The 21,336-nt window shown below is 38.9% G+C and overlaps 1 protein-coding gene across 1 annotated transcript in view; it reads left to right on the forward strand.

Annotated features, from left to right (window-relative positions):
• Nucleotides 1-5,106: 5,106 nt before the first annotated feature.
• The window catches only part of prex2 (phosphatidylinositol-3,4,5-trisphosphate-dependent Rac exchange factor 2), a 94,077-nt gene continuing 77,847 nt past the window's right edge, over nt 5,107-21,336 (forward strand). Inside the window, exon 1 of the mRNA XM_007554569.2 lies at nt 5,107-5,588. Within this exon, the coding sequence (XP_007554631.1) occupies nt 5,451-5,588 (138 nt within the window). The 5' untranslated portion in view covers nt 5,107-5,450. The remainder of the gene's footprint in view (nt 5,589-21,336) is intronic.

Genomic DNA, 21,336 nt, shown 5'->3' on the forward strand with positions numbered 1-21,336 from the left:
TTTGACAAGAAAAAGCAAAATCAAAAGCAACTATTCTCTCTGTTCTGCTTTATATTATACTTTAAAAAAGGCTAGACTGAGCTAAAATCAAAAACTGCATGAAAGATTTGATTAACCTTAAAATTTGAGAGGTTTAAAACATGAGAAGAATGTTAGGAATGACCAAATTGCTGAAGGATACTGATTAAAAACCATAAACTATGAAAAGCTGACACTGTCATTAAAAATCCTGCAGACAAATGTCAGGACGCTGCAAGTATGTGGTTGTTTTATTTGTTTTTATTTCATGTCACATAACCTCTTTGTTCAGCTGTTAGCAACAGGACAATATTCTTAGTTTTTATTTTGATGGTACTTGAATAGGACTTTTATTTTAAAACTACAAGTTTCATGGTTTACATTTCCTCTGGTCAGGACTGTACATTTTCTGCTGCTGGGATCTCTGTGATCTTCCTGAGTAGAAAAAAATAAATGAATAAAAAGCACACAACTTTGACCCAGAAAATCTAAAGACCTTTTATATTTGCAGACAAATAAGTTGGTGTTTGCAACATAACAGGACTCTACTATGCCACTTATCTTGACCGGTTGCGCACCACTGCACCATGCATTAATGAACACTAACCACAGTACAGTGATTGTAACCTTGTTTAACTCTAAGACTTAGAATGACTTCTTTATTGCAGACGTTTGCTCAGTTCAAGTCGTTTTTTCTGTAAATTGAATGAAATTATTTAATTTGACTCGATTTATACTTTGTACACACATTTAAATGCTGCCTAAAAATAAGTTGGATCTGTATTAGTGTAAATGCATCAGAAAAATGAGACTGATTATCTTGCAAAAAATGCATTGTTTTTTCTATGAACTGATGATTAAAACTGATCTGTGGGAACAGTGAAAAAGATGCAGCTGTTTCCAACCCTGGAAGAAAGGAGGATTTCCTTCCTGGAGGACTTTATGTCACCAGTAGCAATTCAACAGACCAATGTCATGAGTGATAAAGTCTAATAGTGCAGAATGATGCTCTGAATGTATTAACTTGTATAAAGCAACAATGTAACAGTTCTGTTGCAAACATTTCCCATGTTTTATGCCTTTTTTATTTTATTTTTTTTTTAAAGTAGCCTCATTTCAGTTATTTTCCAACGAAGGATTCTATCCATTTAGATGCCTATTTTTAATCCAATTAAATACAACACTGCCCTCTGGTGGTAGTTAGAAAGCATCACTGCGAACACTTCAGCCAGAAACGCGTGAGAAGGCTGCAGTACCACATCTGACCACCAGAGTACACCACAGATCATTGTGTTTGAAAAGTCACAAAACCGACTCTGAAACCTGCAGCAGCTCTGCGGCGTGAGGACTCGGATAAAGTAGGCCGTTTGTGTAACAAAGTGCATGAGTTTATTGCAAAAAAGGGATTGGGCTGAATCCTCAGTAGTTGAGATGCTAATCCCCGCCTCATCATAGTGGCTTCCAGTGAAATCGTCTCTAAGAATGTAAAGCTGGGTTTAGTGTTTATCGTATTTCTATTCATCCGGGCGCAAAACGACTTTTGCTGTATCTAATTCAATACGCAAACACTTAGCCGACTTCTCGACAGGCCGCCTCGGCTCTGTGTCAGTGAGGAGGAGCACCCGGGGAGTTTTCAGCTCCGAGCAAGTGGAGGTTCTGTCCTAATTAAACACACGCTGTTTAATTAAATATCATTGTTGTGATCTGTGCAGCTCATTGCTTGCTAATTTTGTCTAACTGCAGTTTTAGATCGGTCCAGTTTAATATGACAAGATTTGCCAAGCTGTGAAGCACGTTTAAATCTCATTTTGAAAATATTTTTTGCAGGGAAGGACAGACTTGCAATATGTAATTCATCGAATGAATATGAATTATTTTAAAAAATAAATAAATAACTAAACCTTGTAGAGGCTGCAAAGGACTGAAGACTGAGACATAGGTTCATCTTCCAGGAAGACATCGACCCTAAACCAGAGGTTCAACAGAATGATTTGGATCAGAGGGCAGATCTGAACACAACTGCTGCAATTTTTGAAAATTGTTTGAAATTTTATACTCTTGGTTTAATCTAACTGAGACTGAGTTATTTTGTTGAAAAAGAATGGGCATAAAATGGACTTTTTAGATGTGCAAAGGTCGTTGAAGCATAATTGATTTAATTAACACCACCCTTAAAAATATACAAGCCACAAATAGTTTTCAAATGTTTCACTTTACAATTATGCACTTCTAACATCCCACTGATATGCAATAAAATATGTGGTTGTGCTATGACAAAATGTGGAAGTGCTCACGAGGTGAGAGTATTGCTGCATAACACTGTACAAAGCTATTATAATAGCCTTACTGTCCCCCCATTTAGTCATATCGCCAAAAGAATAACAAACATTTCCTCCTTAAAAAAAAGTCCCAGACATATCACAGCATGTCCGTGAACACATTTTCTTTCCGTTTCTCCGGCCACCTGCACCCTGTTTCCTCTGAAAATAAGAGGTTTCCCTTCTGCGCTCACGTTCTCTGCAAGGAAACTGGAGCCAAGTGAGTAATCTGGAGAGAGATGCAGCCATTAGGAGACAAGGAAGACTGTCATAGTGCAGATCATGCTGTTTGTGACTGACTCAGGCAAGAGACGAGACTGTATGCGAGCTGTTTTTTTCCACATAAAATATACAAACTGAATATTATCACCGTCCTAAGTTATTTTTTATTTTTTTTTTTTTTTTTTTGCCAAAGTTTGTTTTTGCAAAAAGGAAGAAAAAAAAATCACTTTCGGCAAAATTTGACTGAAGGCATTACTTTAGGAAAGTGACAATATCATGAAATAATAAATAAAATCAATGGAGGGCTTACAGATAAAACAATTGCATTTTGGAGTTGTTCTATATTTTTGTTCTTGTGATATTTAAGAGAGTCTTTGAGCTGGTTCTGACTTGAAGCAGAGTCTTTATGTGTATAGACAGATTGTCTGCATACATACACGCTGGCAACAGGTGGAAGCTTCACCTCTTTACCCTGGTTATGTATTTCAGCCATACACATACAATTGTTGCATTCCTGGTTGCCTCAGTGTTATGTCAAAGGATTGGAAGCATCTGAATGTATGTCTGAACACAGAATACTTCTGTGCATCCAACCTTATGTTCGTATCAGGAGTTAAATCCTTGGAAAATATCACTGTGCACACTCGACTGGTAGACATATGCATGGGCTACAAGAGGACATGACCCATACAGGCTGCTCCTTCTTCTTTTTTTTTTTTCCTTTTTTTTGTTCCACCAAATGCATCATACATATTTCGTCTGAAGTTATGGATTTCTGTTCCTAGAACTTTGTTTACTACAGCTCCAACATTTGCCTGAATACGGACTAATCAATAACTCATTAATGTCTTGATTGCATTGTCAGCATCTCTTCTCCTCAAACTGACAAATGATTCCATCTTAAACTCGGAGAGCAAATAGCGCTATCGTCCACCTTTAACCATTTGAGACATGTCTTAGAAAAAGAAGACGTAGCTCGCATGATGCAAAGGGAACAAGACGGACATTTGTTAATCAATTGTTCAAGTGCTGTTGAACATTTTTGGGCTGGAGCAATATTTTTATGCTTTGTGAAGCATACAAATTAGTTCTTTGGTAGTTCTTTGGTGACACCTATCAAAAATGCCAACAACAACATGTTCTGATATGATCTTTAATCCGTTCTTGGAAATGCAGAGATCATTATCCCAGCAACCCTCTTCTGAGGCATTCACACATCACTAGGGAAACATGGTACCGTGAGAAAATTGTGGTTCTGCCCTGGACACTCCGTTCAGTGCAACAAGCACTGAATGTTGCATTGAGAAAATCCTCCTAAACCGAAGGCTTCCTGATCAGTTGTCTAAACCATTTTAGCCTTTTCAGAGCGGAGGAGCAGCATCTGTACTGAGTTCCCTCCAGATGATGGAGTTGTTCACCCGATGTCGAAGGGTGATGAAGACAATTTCAGATGCTTATATTTGGGATCTTATTCTTCTTATCTCAAAACTGTCGGTGAAGGCTGGAAGGTAGATTAAATGCTGTAGCTCGGTTCATGAATCCCTGCAGATGAGGATCCGTCTTCTGTTCTGTCCTGCCATCTTGAGTAAAACGAAGCAAAGACACCAAGGTACTTGAAGTCCTCTTATTAAGGCAGAGACTTAACTCTGACCTGCAGAGAACAGTCAAGCAGTTGAGTAACACAGGTTCCGACTTAGAGGAACTGATCCTCATCCAGGCTGCTCGCGGCTTGGTGGCGAAACATGTTTAAAATCGTGGCCGGAAAACGGCAACCAAACTGCCCATTGTATACAAAAAGAAAAGACGAGAAAATCCTCCTCTATATAGCTACACCTTGAGATCCTGAACATTAGTGAGAAAAAAAAGGATGTGCAAGGAACCAATAACACTCACATTGAAGCAAAAATGAATACATCAAACAAATCTTAAACAGACACAAATGTAAGAAATATAAATTTAATGCTGATTTCCTTTTGCTTTCTACCTGAACAGCTTTTTGATTAGATGAAACTTGACCTGCATGAGTCAGTGTTAAATGCTGCTAGATTACTTCTTGTTGAGATTTTAGGACTATATGTGCAGAAAGTGAAAATAACTAAACATGTAAAAATGACTTCACAAATTAGAAATGCGCACAAACTTTCAAAAATAACCACTAAAATTTTAAAATCTTTTTCTTTTTATAAATGTGTTCCAACTTTAGCGCATTTCACTTAGTTTATTAAATTATTAGCCCAGGAGGTGATTTGAGTTATATATATTTGAGATAGTTTCCTGAAAGACAAAGCCAAAAGAAGACTTGGTTTCTTAAGAGACATTCAATGTAATAAGTTGAGAGGAACAAGTATTTTGTTGTAGTAACTGGTATAGATAAGGGAAAAAAGAGCCCTAACAGGAATTTGTAAAAGTGGGAAACATAAGAGACCTTTGTGTCTGCAACGTGATGTCTGTTGATTTGCAGAGCGATTTGAATCAATGGAAACTCTTGTGTCTTTATTTTGAAACATTTAACCGGAAGCTATTGTGCGCATTGCGGCATACTTAACATGAGTGGTCCCCACTTTTAAGGCTGCTGGTGTAGGATGAAGGTTTTCAGGAGTCACATGGACTTAACTTTTAACTGGAGTTCAGTTCATTCTCACTACTCAGCAACGCACCTTGTGCTAATTTCTTTCTCTCTCTTTTTGAAACTTTTTGCTTCCCACTTAGCTACTTTCCTCGCATATTCAGACATTTTCCCGGACTTTTTGAGGACTTTCATCGCAGACACCGGTTGCTAGTTCTGAACATGTTGCGAACTTTCCTCTGCCGCATCTAAACTCAACTTGGCGATGTGAAACCGTGGCCGGCTGAAGGAAATAACGTTTCTTTACATCCACAAGTTCCCTCAGAATGACTGAAGAAAGCAGAAGTGAACACAGAGCTGAAAGCGGAAAGGACCAGGAGAAACAGCTCCGGCTGCGAGTCTGCGTCCTAAATGAACTTTTGAAGACTGAAAGGGATTATGTTGGGACACTGGACTTTCTCTCGGTGAGTGTTGCATAATGTAGGAAGAGTTTTTAAAAAAGTCCAGACTGTATTTGCCTCTTTAAAAAAAAACAAAAAAACAATTATGCCCTGACAAATAAACAAATAAAAGCAGACAATCTGCTTAATATGCACGGTGCATCTGCCTTGCAGAGCAACAACGGACCCATTAAAGCCTTACAGGGTTTCATCTGTCCTTGCGCGTTGCTGTCTTGTGCACAGGTTTTGTTTCATTTGTCTTGTTTGTCTTGCAGCCCTTTTGATTAAGATCTCTGTTTGTTTACAAGTGTGAAATTGGAAGAGCAGTTGCACAGCCAGAACTCTGCTTTGATCCTCTTTTCGGTTTGACCCAAGGATGTTTGAGGCTCATAGAGTGGCGGGCAGGTCGCTCACAAAAACATGGTGTAACACTGGCAGCAGTGTCACAGTCTGCATAATCCCACCTGCATGTGAATATGCATATGTGCATATTCGTACGCTTTCTTTGAGATGTTTCCTCGGAATAAAATCCGGTGCAGCCAGTTGCCTTCACAAGTCAACCGAGATGCTCATTGCAAAAAGAATATCTAAATGTAGAACTTGAACATTAATGTCCACAGACTTCCTCCATCCTATCCAACCGGCTATAATGGAGAGAAGGGAGGAGAAACATTTCAGTTTCTACATGTGCAAAGCAGGTAGGGACCCTGAAAAGACTGGAACTTTTCCAGGGCCTGAATACAAATGTGAACTCCTCGCCACACTTTTCAGATGTCAGACGTTCTCTCCACAATTAGACAGTACTACTGCTAAAACACATCAACATGTCTTATTGTAATGGGATAATTTACTAAAAAAAAGGTACAAATACTTTCACCTTTTTTCACTTTGTATAACCCATTTCAGCCTCAAGACATGACATGATGAAATAAACTAAAACAGAAGACATTACATTGCTGTGGCATAATTACAGAAATTAGTAAAAAGTTAGAATGAAATTAATGATGTTCCAGCTCTAAATACGTAATTATTCGATTTAACAGACAACATACTACACTGTATGTGCAGTGCTTTGGTGCTTTGGTCATTTATTAAATGACCACACCACTGTCATAAACATAACTAAATATTAAACAATGAAGCAAAAAAAAAAAAAAATAATGCTAGAAATACTCCCAAAACATCCAAAGTGTGAGTTTCTCACACCAATTTTACTAATTCCTGTCATGTGCAGGATCACAACTGTATCCCGTAACGACATCTCTTGCAACACGGGAGAACACATTTCCCATCTCATCCGACCCATATGGTGCAAGCTCTGCCAAAGACATCGCAGGTGGACTTGAATGAAAACCATTAGCACGAGTGCGGATAACACCTGGCATGCCACCACATGACTGGAGGCACCCACTGTTCTTCAAATGGCTTTACATCACAGTTATGGGTTGAGTAGGAGACATTGTAAGGCAAAATGCTTGATTTTCAGTGATGCTCTCAAGTAACGCACGGGTATCTGGATCAAATCCTCTGCCACCACCGTCCAGATGTTTCCAATTGGAACGAAGGAGAAAAAAACGGAGGATGGAGGAGCACTATCTGGCATCGACGACAGATGGGGGTTTTGTTGGGAATGCAGCCACCCCTCCTTTATCTCCCTTGTTGTGCCGTGGCAGGGATTAATTTCAGAGGTGACAGATCCTTGTGAGGCCTTTCTGTTCTGGCCGGGAATGTTTGGATAGACGCTTCAGATTGATGCGAGCGGGACTGGTTTTAATGTATTTTATCTGATGGTGTTGAGAGAAGTTGGATTGTTAGAAATAAAGAGTTTGACCTTCTTTGGGGAGACCCTGGTGAGCTTTTATGGAAGATATTAAAGATGATCAAAGAAAAGCCCTACTGTGGAGAGAGGTCACAGTACAGACCTTTATCTGATCAGAGGAATAACAGGACCCCTGGTTCCCAAACACAAGCCAGATAGGAGTCACAATTCTCTGTGTGTCTACAGGTCAGAGGGTAGCCGCCCCGTCTGTGCTGCCATTGGATGTCTTAATCCTGGAGGGACAGAGGCAGGCAGAATATTATTAGAGGGGGTGAAAGGGAAAAGCAGATCGCAGAGCAGACAGTGCCAGGAGGGTGAAGGGTACGAGTGGCTGGTCTTCTTGTAAGCCATATTTCCTGGAGGAGGAATTCCTCTGAGGTTAGAAATTGCTGCAGAACAATGAGGCTCTGGTCGTTTGGTGAGGTTGAACCGAGGTGCAGAGATTGCCTCTCCTGATCTGGAGGACCAAAACACAATGCTTACCCCCAAACACATGTTTTAACATTCAGGTCATAGAGATTTTTGTTCTGGGAAAGTCTGAGCCCACAGTGTACGTCTCTCTCACTCTCTTGTGGGAAAATGAAGATTGCATCTTCACGGTGTCGATGCTCTGAAGTCTAATTGTGACTTTTTCTTGGAATTTTCTTTGGATAATTTCCCCTGCATTTTAAATACACCAGAAGAAGCTTCCAGGGAAACATTTGTGTATATATATCTCGCATAATGGACAATTATAACTTGTGATAGTGGACGGAGGTGAGCGCCGGTGTTTGTCTTGGACCGCTCTGAGCTGACAAAATGACGGCCAATCTCAACAGTGGCTCAGTAGGAAGAAGAAATTTAGACTCTGCTTAAAAGACGTGCTGGGATAATAGGGCTCATATGCAGTTTTAAAGAAGCCTGGAATAGTCTGGAATTTGATTTAAGGATTTTTCAGGTTTGGACAAGTGTGGAAAAATAAGCTAGAGGTTGGAAAATGTTTGTATTCACAATTTATTCCCAGTTCCAAATGGTGAAATAATTCCGACGTCCACAATTTTCATGCACTCTAAGGTCTTAAAGAGAGAAAATGCAAAAAAGGTGTCAGTGTGTGGGGGAAATCTTTTATGTTCTGCTTCTGGAGGAAGATCTGAGCCACAAGTTAATTTATTCCTTTGGGCTTGGTAATAGATTAATTGGGCCCTTTGCTTCGATCCCTCTTTAACAAAAGCATCTTTAAAGTGAGCGCAATGTTTAAAACCATTTTTAGACCTTAAATCAACAGAAATTAAATATATTTGATCAGAGACAACCGAGTCATTCTGTCATAAAACATTCCCAGGTAAAAACGACATCTGTTTAAGACTTTAAACAAGAAGAAGGCTTTCTCTGTTTAGCCATTTTGTATTTTATGCTGATGTTGCCTTTGTCAACAAGCAAGTCACTATTACTTTTTTTTTTTTAAATCAGTGTTGTGTCTGTAGAAAGGGCAGTAGGAAGTTCAAGAAAATCAGGCCTAATGACGAAAACAGATGAAGAGCATTTACTGCCTCCCAGAGATCCAGGTAGTTCACTAAGCCATTTTTGTGTGCGTTTGCCTTTGGGTACTCCATGTCTCGCTCTCTGGGCTTTAGCTTTGTTGACTCCTTGAATAGAGTAGTCACTGTAGCAGCAGCCAGGCTGCCTGCTTTTTCTTTTGCTGGTAGCATTTGATCCAGACAGTGGTTAGGTCAAGGAAGGGGGTCAGAGACGTTCATGCCTCTGGATATTATGATCCTGAAGGTCACAGCCTCTTGTTCCTATCCTTTTCCCGAATGTTCATCTTGAGATGTTGGTACTTCCTTCCCTTTCCTGCAAAATAGAAACAAGGTCATGTTTGCCTGCCTCTCCTTTGATAAGAGAAGACACAAACTCGGATGTCAAAACAGGGGACATTTTTAGAAGGAGGGTTGTTATTATGCAGGGAACGTTGTAACTCCAGGTGTTCTTATGTGATTGAAGAAATCAAGACAGTCTGAAAGTGTGTAACTTTTATAAGAAATGTGTGTGTTTTTTTAGATATTTATTAAACTATCAACATGTCATGACAGTATGTTGTGAGACAGTTCCTCCACCTCTTCCCTGTGCTGCTATTGCTATCTGAAGAAATGCACCGCTTACAAACAAAAAACCAATGAGAGCTAGGAGGAGCATCAAGCTTGTGAAAGCGCTGCTAATGGTGGAGGAATGTTATGCTAACTAGCCGTAGCATTCAGGACAAGCTCTGCTGACAGTGAGAAGCTGTAGTGGTAGCAGAGAGCAAGGGAGCGGTTGAGTGGCTCTGATTGGCTATTTCCTGTTGGCACTGTCTTGTACTGTCACGACAAAATGAGAAGTTCAATAAATATGGAAAAAAAGTTTTTAATAAAAGTTACGTACTGTGTGGCTTTAATATTTTACTAATCAATTGTCTATTTTTAGTTTGATTGCCGTAGTGTTGTCAAATCTTGGACTGTAGAGAAGCTATTTTCCTTTAGCACAGTGGGCCAGATCTCTGTCCTCAGAGTTGTTGAAAGGGTTAGAGAAGTTCCTTGCATCTGCAACAGGCTGTGACCCTGAAGACATTTCACTTGGGTACCTAAGGACAATGCTTCTTCTGTAACCAAAGCAAGAGTTGTGTTTGCATTATTGGCACAAAGTCAAGCTTGTTCCTTTGAGCTTGTTCTGGGTGTTTTCATCTTGTCACGAACCTCGTTCGTGGTGCTCATGGACGGCACCTCAAGGTGTAGTCGTGGTTTGGGAACTTCTGAGTTTCTCGTTTGCCTTTGGCAGATGATTCTGCTGGCGTCTTCAAACCAGAATCTTTAGCTGTTTTCAGTCAAGAGTTAAATCTATAAAGAGCTTGTTCTACAAATGTGAGGATTTGGTTTTCAACCTGAAAAAGGTTTCACTGGTATGACCTAGTTGGTTGCTTTAAGCACAGAGGGTTTATGTTCGGTTGGTGTCTCATTCCTGAAGGGATGATTTAATTGAGCAGGAAATGAATAGATAGATTGACTTAGTGTCTACATTAATAAGGTAAAACTCCTCATCTACTTGTCTGCCTTCATTAAGACTTTCATCTATACTCATGAGATATGAATTATTATCAAAATATCAGCATCCTGGAGACAAGCTTACCCTTTCGATCAGGGGTCTGCAACCTTTATCTCCAAAGAGCCATTTTTGCCCACTGTCCATCTAAACAAAACTTGCTTAAGGCCACAAATGTTACTTTGCAATCATCTTAATCTTGTAGACTAGTTCATTTTTTTAAATTTTTTTTATAAAAATCTACAATAGGAACTGTGTGGTCATTTTTAAAGAATAATTTTATTTCTACTTTTAGGTTTTATCATAAAGGGGAAAAATGTGTATTGATTATTCATTTTTAGCTAGTTATAAAAAGCTAAGTTGATGAAGGTCCAAAGAGCACTTTTGAAAAATCTAAAATGTATTGGAGAATGTCGCTAGGAAAAAGAATAGTTGGATTTCCCTCCTTGATCCGTCGCATGGATGAGCCAGCGGCTCAGTCAATATTTCAGTCATTAGAAGTGACAAATATTTTGAGATGTTGTTTGAGTTTTTAGATGCTGGAATAAAAAAATAAAGTCATAACTTCTTGTTATGTATGAATGACATCATATGCTGTTGTCTTTTAGGGCCAATAAATCATTTTATGAAAGTAGTTTAGGGGAAACGGGGATTAAAACTAAAGTTGAGTGCTTTATTCCCAGAGCATGATGTTAGGCATTAACTTACATCAGTTTGTCGTCATAATGGACCCCAATTGTTCTTGTTTTTATTCCCTAATTACTTCATTTTTTTTTTCAAAACTCATGATTGCTGCACAATACTTTACTTACCATCTAGTTTTTTTTTTCTTCAGAAACAGCACAAATAACATTTGTGTGTTAAGTAAAAGGGATCTTTTGGGTTGAAGATGTATTTAAGAAAGCACAAGTAACCAAAATACTGATTAAATTATATGAGAGATTATATAGAGGAGGTAGGTGTGATCTCTTCACAGATATAATAAAGTTATAATAGTAATCCTATTTAGTCATAGTAATAACTAATTAATATAACCGCTAGTAATTATTTTCTATCTGGCTGTCATAAGGTTCTCTGCTATAATCTTTGAAAGCTGATTTTGGAATAAAAATACCTTGATTTTTAAGTAGAATCACCAATGATTGTTTTTTGTGATTATATAAAATGCATATCACTTACATTTTTGTTAGATTGTCATGCTTTGGTATTACATAACCAAATTACATTAAAACTTTGGAAAAACTTTAGTGTCATAGACCAGCGTTGGCCAGGAAGCGGCTTATTGACGTTAATCGGGTTCTTTCCCTCAGATTGTTGTCAAGTAATAACCTTTTACAACCAAACGTTGCCAAAATGTTCCAAACGCTGTCACAATGTTCGCCTCTAATGTTAATGTTGAAACTAAAATGGCAAAATTTTCCTTCTGTTAGTTTAATTGAAAAGTATATGTGCACACTCTACAATGCAGCACCACCCCACATGGCAGTGTTGGATTCTGTACATTTTTAATCCTTTTTTTAACAACACACTGTAGGTGTGGAGGTGTCGAGTGTTAGGCTCTTCAATCCTGAACAATTTCAAATGCTTCATAGTTATTTTTTTCATGTCTGGCTTTATTTTTTATCCCACTCCACAAATCTTCATCCGTCCACATTTTTTGGAAACTGAGGACTGCTTTCCGGCTTTCTCCTTATAAAATTTGTATTATTGTGCCTGTGAAGTTAGAGCCGTATGGTTTCGTGTTGCCGCGTTGAATCCTGACCTCCGTTCGCAATCCAAACTAACTGAAACTCAGTTCCAGCTAAATAACCTTCCAGGTGTTGAGAGCAGAGGTGAAAGGGAAGCAAGGTGAGATGTGTTTTTCTTTCTTTAAACCTTTTTTAATTAGATTTGCTCCATGTATCCAGTCAGCCTCTCTCCTGTGTCTGTCCCCCCTTGTGAGGCCTCCGAACTCAATGAAGTGGCACACTTGCATTTTAATTTCACAGTCTCAACATTAACTAACCCACATTTTACAAGATGAATCTATGACTCCAAAATGACTTTTTTTTTTCATAGTGTGCCTTTGGTTTTGCCTGATACTTTTCTAATTTGACAGAGGATGCAGGTTTACATCGATGCAAGTATCATCAAACTTGTCTTTTAGGATCCCGAGGATTGATTTTTAGTAATATTTCCTCTCCTACAGAGATTTTTTTGGATCAGGCCTGAGTCTCAAATGGTTGAAATAATGAATAATCCTTCATCTAGATGCCGAGATTGGACATTTAGCTAGTTTTTAAATGTAATTTTGCCAAAAGTGAGCTCCTGTATATATTTGTGAAAAAATGATTAATGCACGGAACAGGCTGCTTGAGTTGCACTCTTTGAAGTGTGTAATATCTGTTCGTTTTAGTCCTGTCCCTCTCTCCTGCGGGACCTCACCATGGATTGAGTGCTTCAGTTTTTCTTCCTCACAGATGCCAGTTTTGAAGCAGGATTTCCTTCCTTCCTGTACCTCCCCGTCTTTACATTGTGCTACATGCTTCCTGCTTAAAAGCACACATGCAAACTTATAACTCCCGCACTTTACAGCACCACACTCTCTGCAGAGAGGTGCTGCTGTCTTTAAGCCCAGAGGAGAAGGCGGCCTTTGATTTGGCCTGTGGCAGGTGTCTGGTCACATGGCATAAAACGGTGGCAGCAAACACTTGTCAGGATGGGGGCAGAGAGGGTCATCCTCACAAGGGACTGTGTTTTCCACACTTGTGTCAAAGACATTCTCAGACTTGCTCAGATCTTTGTGCAGAGAGTGTACTCCTGAACATTGCCATTTTTATAAGAGACAAAAATAGATTGAAATACTGACTGAAAGTTTGCTAATCTATGCATTCCCCTAAACCAGCCCCTTATCCTTCACTATTTGCTTCATACAGAGAGTCTGGGTTTCTGGCTTTTGAGAAGTGATTGCTCCCTGGAGGCACAGACTCTGTTAAGGTTTTAAATTTTACCCAATTGCTAAAATTTGCCTGTGATGTACGGGCCAGTTCAATGCTATGAAGCTTACCGGAAATAGTTTTGAACAACCATCTTCAACTACAGAGAGAGAAGAGCTGAGCTGAACGAGGCGAATGTTGATGTTAATTCAACATTTGGAAACGTGGCCAACACAGGCTGAACAGCTTTCTTCACTTCCTCAGCTGCCATTTCTAAAACTACAGCCAACTGCAATTCTAAAACAGCACACAAAAAAAAAAAAAAATCAAGGTCGTCGTTCACAGCTTATCCTTGTATTCCCTGATAGGCCCGTTATATCTACCGGAGGGAATCGAAGTGAAGGGGAAAAAAAGCCCAGACTGTGCTGTATGTGAGATTTTTTCGTATTGCACAGAAAGACAATGGCCAGGCTAGTGTTCTCCTTGAACGTCTCCACATTTTGCCACATTATAGTCACAACTGTAAAGCTTCGAATAGGATTTTATATCAACAAAGTGTGCATAATTGTAAAAGAAAATTATACATTGCTTAAAAAAAAACAACATACCTTTTTTACTGAGTTCCCTTGCATGTATTATCTTGCTTGAAAAGACATTCTTCCAGTTTCAAGTCTCTTGGCCTAAAACTGTTTTTTTTTTCTATTGCTTGTGCTTATAGCTGCATCCATCCTCTCACTAAGTATGACCAGCTTCCCTGTCTCTGAATAAAAGGATCTCTCTCTACAGCATGATGCCTCCACCACTGTGTTTTAAAAGATTTTTTGACAAAAGCGCATATTTTTTTCTTTATGGTCCTACTTTGGCATTACAGCAATCAAACCCCACTGGACTAACTTTTTGCATGTTTCCAGTTGGGTTCTTGATGATTTATTTATCTTTGCACAGTTCTTTCAGCTCGGATACAGGTCTCCTTACCATCACCCTAATGTTTGGCTCCAAATTCAGTTGAGTCTGGCCCTGCCATTCCAAAACTGTAATGTTATTTCCAGTCGGGAGAAACATGTTGGTCAAATTAACGATTACTTTAAACCAGTCCCAGGAGTATGAACAATTCTGGGCTTAGCAGTAGCTCTGTGAGCAGCCTTCATGTCAGAGTTCAGCCGCTGCAGTTCTGCCCAGCCCGACTTGATGGGAAACTCTCTCTAAATGATCTAATTATGCTGCTGAATGGGATTTACTGTAGAGGTTTAAAGACTCCAGTAAGTGTCTCTCTGGCTGCAGACATTAATTTCTGTCTTGTATTTTTTCCCCCCAGCCTAGCATTTTAACACTTCTGCTTCATATCTTTGATTACACTTTCATATTTCTACATTTTTTGGTAAAACCGTCGTCATCACGTTACCGTATGCTGCCCCAGGGTTTGATTGCTTCCCGTCCATTGCATGGCAAACACGCTCCTGCCAGAGTTTGGTTGTGTGCAAACACAGGAAGTCGAAGGGAGAAGCTGGCCGTAGTCCTTCCCTGTCAGTGTCCAGTTTAGTTTAGCCTCTGCCCGTTTCACTCCTACTTGCCAGGCCTGCTTCTCAGGATGGCAGAGGGCCCCTTTCTGCAGATGGCGTGGAAGCTTTGAAATCAGATGAACAGTAGCAGTGTGTGAGACAGTCTTGACCGGGAGAGCGCCATGGATTAGCAAGCTGACAGTTTTGCTCAGTCATCTTGTAGATCGATAAGGTTTTGCTGGTGTGCAGCCCTGCTGGGAATCACCTGAACATCAGAGGATGATGCTTTGCTTGGTTACACATTGAAATTGGAAGCTGGCTCACCAAAGACCATCTCCCGTTTGCAGCAAGTCTCTCCTCCCATCTCTAATTAAGTTTCACAGTTCAAAACCTCTCTTCCTAATTTGTTTGAGATTTCTCGCCCTTCTAGTTTCATCAGCGTCATGATCTGGATCTTGAAATCTGGATAAGTGTTAAAAAACATTCCTTTATTGCTACTGGATAAAAAAATAGAATTTCTGTAAAAGAATTGCTTTTTAGAACGATTTATATTTCAAATATTGTATGGATTTTCTCTTTGAATTTTCAACAACTGTTTTTCTGAAGTGCATTGATTGTTTCAGTTTTTGGAGCTAAATATACCACTGTCCAAAAATGTTGAATTGGGCTGTAATTGCTTTCTTATCCTTTAAAACACTCTTAATTATTTTTTTTTTTAATCATTTGTTATTTTAAGTTTTTACAAAGAAATGGTATAGAGTTCAAATAAAAGTAAATTGAGTTACTTTAGATACCAAAAAAGAGATGACGTATCACAATTCAGAAAGGCGATCCAACTTCTTGATATGTGATTATGTTTTTACTTAAACGTCCAGAATGTTTTTAAAACTGCTGCAAAAACATAGAAATCACAGTTTGGTTAAAGTGTGACATTTCAAAGAGCAAAAATTGTTGGAAGACTCCTGTGTTGATGTTAATTTTACTTGCATGTTAACTTCAAACTGCTCAGCAAGGATTAGTCATAGAAATTAAACTCATGGATATTTCCTAGATGAACAAGCTTGTTTTTGTTATTTTCCTTAAGGTTCAGTCCAAAAACATCAAAGTAAATCATTTTTAAGTTTTTTTTTTTTTTTACATGTCATGTCCAGAGCCTAAAAATTCTACTTCAAAACACAAAACCTGACTTTTATGTGAGAGCATCATAAATACTCTCACAAATGCAATAATGCAGTTGTTAGCTTTTTCTGCTTTTGTGTCACCAAGTTCTCTTGTTGGCAGCCCAAGAAAAGCAGCTTAAAGTCAATCTTTAGAAGCCAAATCTTAGTTATTTTTTGAGTACATATAAAATTGCAAAGTGCTGGGATCTTTCATGCAGCACAATTAATCAATTACTCATTACATGTTTATCTTCTTGGGCATGCACGCTTTAAATAGGCTGGACTTCTAATTGCAAATCCCATGCGTGTGTGTGTGTGTGCGTGCTCGTCAGGGGTGTGTAGCTAAACGCAACAGACCTATTAATAGGAGTAGACACTGAAGATACAAATGTGCTTTGTTTCTCAGCTTGAAGAAGACTATGTTAATATAAACAGAGGTCACATGAAGTTCCAGAAAGCTTTCACGGTATTACCTGTCAAAACTTACAAAATGTGATTATGCAAATCGTCCGCTGTATGGTTAGTTTTTGTTCACACACACAGCTAATAACCACTGAATGACTGATATAACTTTAGTGGTCACAAACAAGTTGTTTCTAACATAATGATCGATGCAATAAAACTTCTTTTCTGTTTTCGGATGGGAGCTCTTAGTCTCTGGTCAGAACTTTTTTCTCTTGTGGGAATTTGGTCTGTTTGTGTGACATCGTGCAGAAAATTAAACTCTTTATGTTTGTCCACGGGCTGAAAAGCAATTTGCAGCACAGGACATAAAACATTTACTTCTCACCTAAATGTTAGAGAAAACCAAATCTCTTTTGTAAGCGTTTTTTTTTTTTTTTTTTTTTTTTTTTGTGTCCCTTTCGTTGTCGATTTTCCAGCTCTGCTCTTGTTTAATCCAAAGCAAGCTGAGTGACTAAAGTGTTTTGAGAGGTTGTTGCCAGAGGGCGCTGAACTGCTTGCTCACCTGTTACCTGCTGTGTTTTATCACAGCATTTTACGCTGCAGTTCTAGGAAGAATATAGATGGTAGGAAAAACACACGGAGAGATGCACAGCACTTCCACTGTGTGTGTTAATGAGCTCAACAGAGGGATTTGTCACACAGAGGCTGTTTGTGTCTGGACCGTCTACATCTTGAAATTTTTTTTTGACACTTTTCTAACATTCTGATTATTTAACAATAATTGTTCTGAGGTTATGTAGAGCAGTGGTTCTAGAAACTTTTCAGCTTCTGAAAGGGAACCGGACCATGAATTTACACATAATGGGTAAGTTGGTTAAACAGAATTATAATGTCAACACAAACAAAATTATAAACATATTCTCTTCAAATTCCTTATTATTATGTGTGACATTGACAGTAGTGTAAATGTATCACCATAGACTTTTCTTAGTTGCATTTGTAACGATTTGACATATGTTCAGCTGTGTTGCTCTTTATAGGAACTGTAGTTACATAAGCACCTAAATGATCATTTGCAATCTTTCTTAACATTCCTGTCAGCTGCAGAGCCACTAAATCTAAACTGCAGACTGCCGAGAGGAAAGGGTGGGGAATTAAAAATGTAATAAAAACCGCTGACAACTCTGTGGCTGTTTAGACGTGTTGTCATTTTGCTTTGAATAGTCAGAATCCATCTGCAGAGGAGACGCTGAAGCGAGTTTCTTCACGAAACATTAGCAGCGCCAAACTGCACACTCATGCTTTACAACAGATCTTTTACAATCAGGCCATATGGTATACCTAACCATGATGTTTGTTTGTTTACTACTGTCCTGACTATAACTATGAGCGAGCAAAAGTGGCAGTGGGTCTTTATAGGCTCTAAGAAAAGAGAGTACATTTTCTTTTCAATGTGCATCCACACCTGTAAGAAAAATTTGACGTTTTTTTTCCTAGTGTGAACAACAGACACCACATTCTGCAAAATAAAAATAGTTAAACTTGTGCTTTGTATCTGGTGCCACATGTGCTATTGCTCTCAATATCCTTGCTCCTCATGAACTGGAGTTAAAAATTGAAATTTTTGCATGATTCATCAAACTTGAGTCGTACTCTTATTCAGTCGTCCACTTGTTCTGATTTAAATCCTTTAACAGATGTTGATGTTTTGGCCTGCCGTTTGATTCCTACTCATTTATTTTGGATTGGAGGTTCCTATGCTGCTATGGGTGGTTCTCCCGAATGTGTAGTCGTGTGAGCCTTTCCTCTGCTTTGTTTTCCAAGGACTATAACCTCAGTGTGACACGGAGACATGCTCTGGCTCGGCTAATAAACGGTAAACGATTTGTTTTGAAGTGTGGGAATGTCCATCATTGTCCTTCTGTGACGTCATCTCTGGTTTACTTACTTGAGGAAGCAAGTGGCCTTTGTTTTGCCAGACTCCGTTGCTGTGATTCATCTGTTTCATTGACAAAGTTGGAAACGTTTTCAAGGAGAGGAGCTTGGCTTCCGCTGATTGTATCTTGGCATTCTGATGAAGAGATGCCAGAGGAGCATGTTACGCAATATCCATTCGTAAAAGTATCCTGAACTATTCTTACCCTCCAATTTTGTGGTCAGGTTTTTTTTCTTCTTCATATTTAACAGGAAAGAATTTCAGTCACTCTGCATGAATCAATATTTTTTTTTTCCGGACTAGGTATGAGTTTTCTGTGGTTATGCCTGATTCAAAGCCAGAGGAATTTTACTTCTTGTGTTTTTAATTCATTTTATTGAGACTGAAGTGCTTCACCTGCTCTGCCACAAAATGGGATGCCGGGTTGTGAAGTACCCAAACGCAGGCAAACGGAGGCAGAAGTGGAGCAAAACTAAGGATTTTTATTAATACAAAAATACATTTACAAAAATAAAGTTCAAGTCCAAAAACTCCAGGAAGGGGAACTAAAGTTAATGAAACAAAATGCAAATTAAAAATATAAAACAGGATCAGTGCAGAGCAGATGAACCAACAAAGAACAACGTCAACAATGGAGCTTATATAATTATATAAGTGGAGAATGAGACTGAATGCAGGTGAGGTAAAAAGGGGATTAGGGAAAGTTGTGAAGAGAGCAAACAGGCAGCCTGTGGGAAGGTGATTAATTAACACAAAGGAAGCCACACTAGACAGAAAAAAAAACTATGAACCAAGGGGGAGGAGACTAACACTGCTCCAAGAAAAATAAAGCAAAATGCACACACAGAACACAAGAATTAAACTGAGTAACTAAAGAAAAAGGAATTGACTACTATGACAAAACCATACAGGCAAAAACAAACTGAATATGACAAAATCTTTTCTAACTAAAACCCAGAAGTAACTAGCAATGTCTGTCAGTAAAACAACTGAGCATTGTTGCATTGCAGCTACTATCTGTGTGTCTTTCTCATGTTTTGAGTTTGTCTGGAGCTTTTCCTGAACTCCTTGTTTTTTTTGTTGTTTTTTTTTACTGGTCTCAGGAGTTTTCTGTTCGAACGTAAGGCCCTCAAGCTGTTGTTGACAGAGCAATCAAACGCTCACCTGTGTTCAAGCTGAAAAGGATCATAATCAAATGTTTTGTTTTTTTTCCCCCTCAAAGCTGTCATATTACAAGAATCTAATCCTGATCCGTCCCTACGCATGACTACAAAAGTTCAGGTTATTATGACCTTCTTTCAGAAAATACCACTTCGGCATGAGGCAACAGTTATTTCCACATCCGTGTCTTTGTTGCCCGCAGCATGTGGGCCGGTGTTGATTAATGACATGGATTGCCGCATGCAGTTATTGGCCTAATGTATTCATCAAACCCATCTGTTCTGTAGCATAATGAAAACTTTAATGAGGTTTTAATGTGCAGCCACCTTCTCAGCTTTCATAGTGACAATTCAGGTGATTATGGCTAGGTGCTCAGGGACAGAAATTGACTGAAACATTTTATTCTTGTTACTTGCTGCTAAGGCAAAATCTTACAATACATCGTACAAAATCTTTTTTTTTTTTTTAGTGTGTGCAGTATGTTTGCTGTAGAGTTCTGTAGTTTTGCAGTTGCTTGCAGGTAATAAAAGCTTGGAAAACAGGTCATAGTCATGCTAGCACTTTTTTTCCCCCCTGTCACTGTGTCAGTAAAGCTTTCTGTTTGCTGTCCAGGAAAGTTGGGACAGTTGCTAACCAAGGTTTAGAAGAGGTACTCTGTAAGTTATTTCTTGAGCCATGCACACATCTAGAAATAAAACAAAGAGGGTTAGCTCTTATCTAGTTCTACTTCTCACAGTTTTTATCTATTTTGAGGTTGGAAGACATGCCGCAAGAAGTTGGTTTCCGTTTTACAGCAGCACTTTAAAATGCTAATGTGTTATCTCTGACCAATCAGGATTGATTTCTCTGCATGCCACTGTGCAACCTATTTAATGCTTTTAAGATCAGAAAATTCTCTACGGTAAAATTTTCCAGATGTTCCACTATTAGCTACAGCTATTTGCTACAGATAATCCTCTGCGAATACAGATATTGCTTTTTGTTGAGTGTACTCTTTTTTTATTTTATTTTTTACTGGAGATGCGGTGACAGAGAAGCTAAAGACACGGGACATAAAATCATATTTTCCCCTTTTTTGCCACATATTCCAAGAACTGTGTCTGGCATTTGCAGCGTTCTAGAGGAAACCCTGTTTAGTGTTTTCATGCATTAGACTTGCTAATCAGATGCTAATGGTCATGAGTGACAGAGTTGCAAGGCAAGGCAGTTACAGAATGGTAATCAGCATTGAGTTGCCCCTACAACAAAGAGCCTGATTATGTGCGGGCCCTTTTTTCCTCCCGACCACTAACCTCAGTTTATTCACTCGCTTACATGCTGCTCTTTTTGAAGTGATCCTTTGCGTCAAAATAGTGATATTAAGAACATTTCTGTGAGCTTTTTTTTTTTTTCTTTATACGTTTAACACAAGAGATTGAATGTGTACTCGGTGAGAAATGTTGAAGGGTTTTTGGTGAATTGGTATCAGCAGCTGTAAATGAATCAAGAGAAATCTCTCAGCTCTCACAGTCCAGAGATGTTGCTTGAACAGAATAATTCCTGGCATGGCTGCTCATTAAAGTAACCCCCTTACATGCTTTCTGGATGTGTTATGTTAGTTTTCTCAGGGCAGAGGGCCTGCTGTGAGGCTACAGCGGGTGATGGATGGCATTGTGGCCCTCAGTGGGGCGGTAAATGGATGCCCATTGTTCAGGTTAACTACGGAGAAAGACTTCCATCTATTTGGTCATGTGTTTACTTTTTATTGTCGCTGATAAATAAGGGTGTGCGCTGGTGAATTGTCAAAATCTGTGGCATTGTGCCTCCTTTGCCGTCTGTCATAAAGC

Source organism: Poecilia formosa, unplaced genomic scaffold (assembly GCF_000485575.1).
Source record: "Poecilia formosa unplaced genomic scaffold, Poecilia_formosa-5.1.2 Scaffold64, whole genome shotgun sequence".
Classification (NCBI taxonomy): Eukaryota; Metazoa; Chordata; class Actinopteri; order Cyprinodontiformes; family Poeciliidae; genus Poecilia; species Poecilia formosa.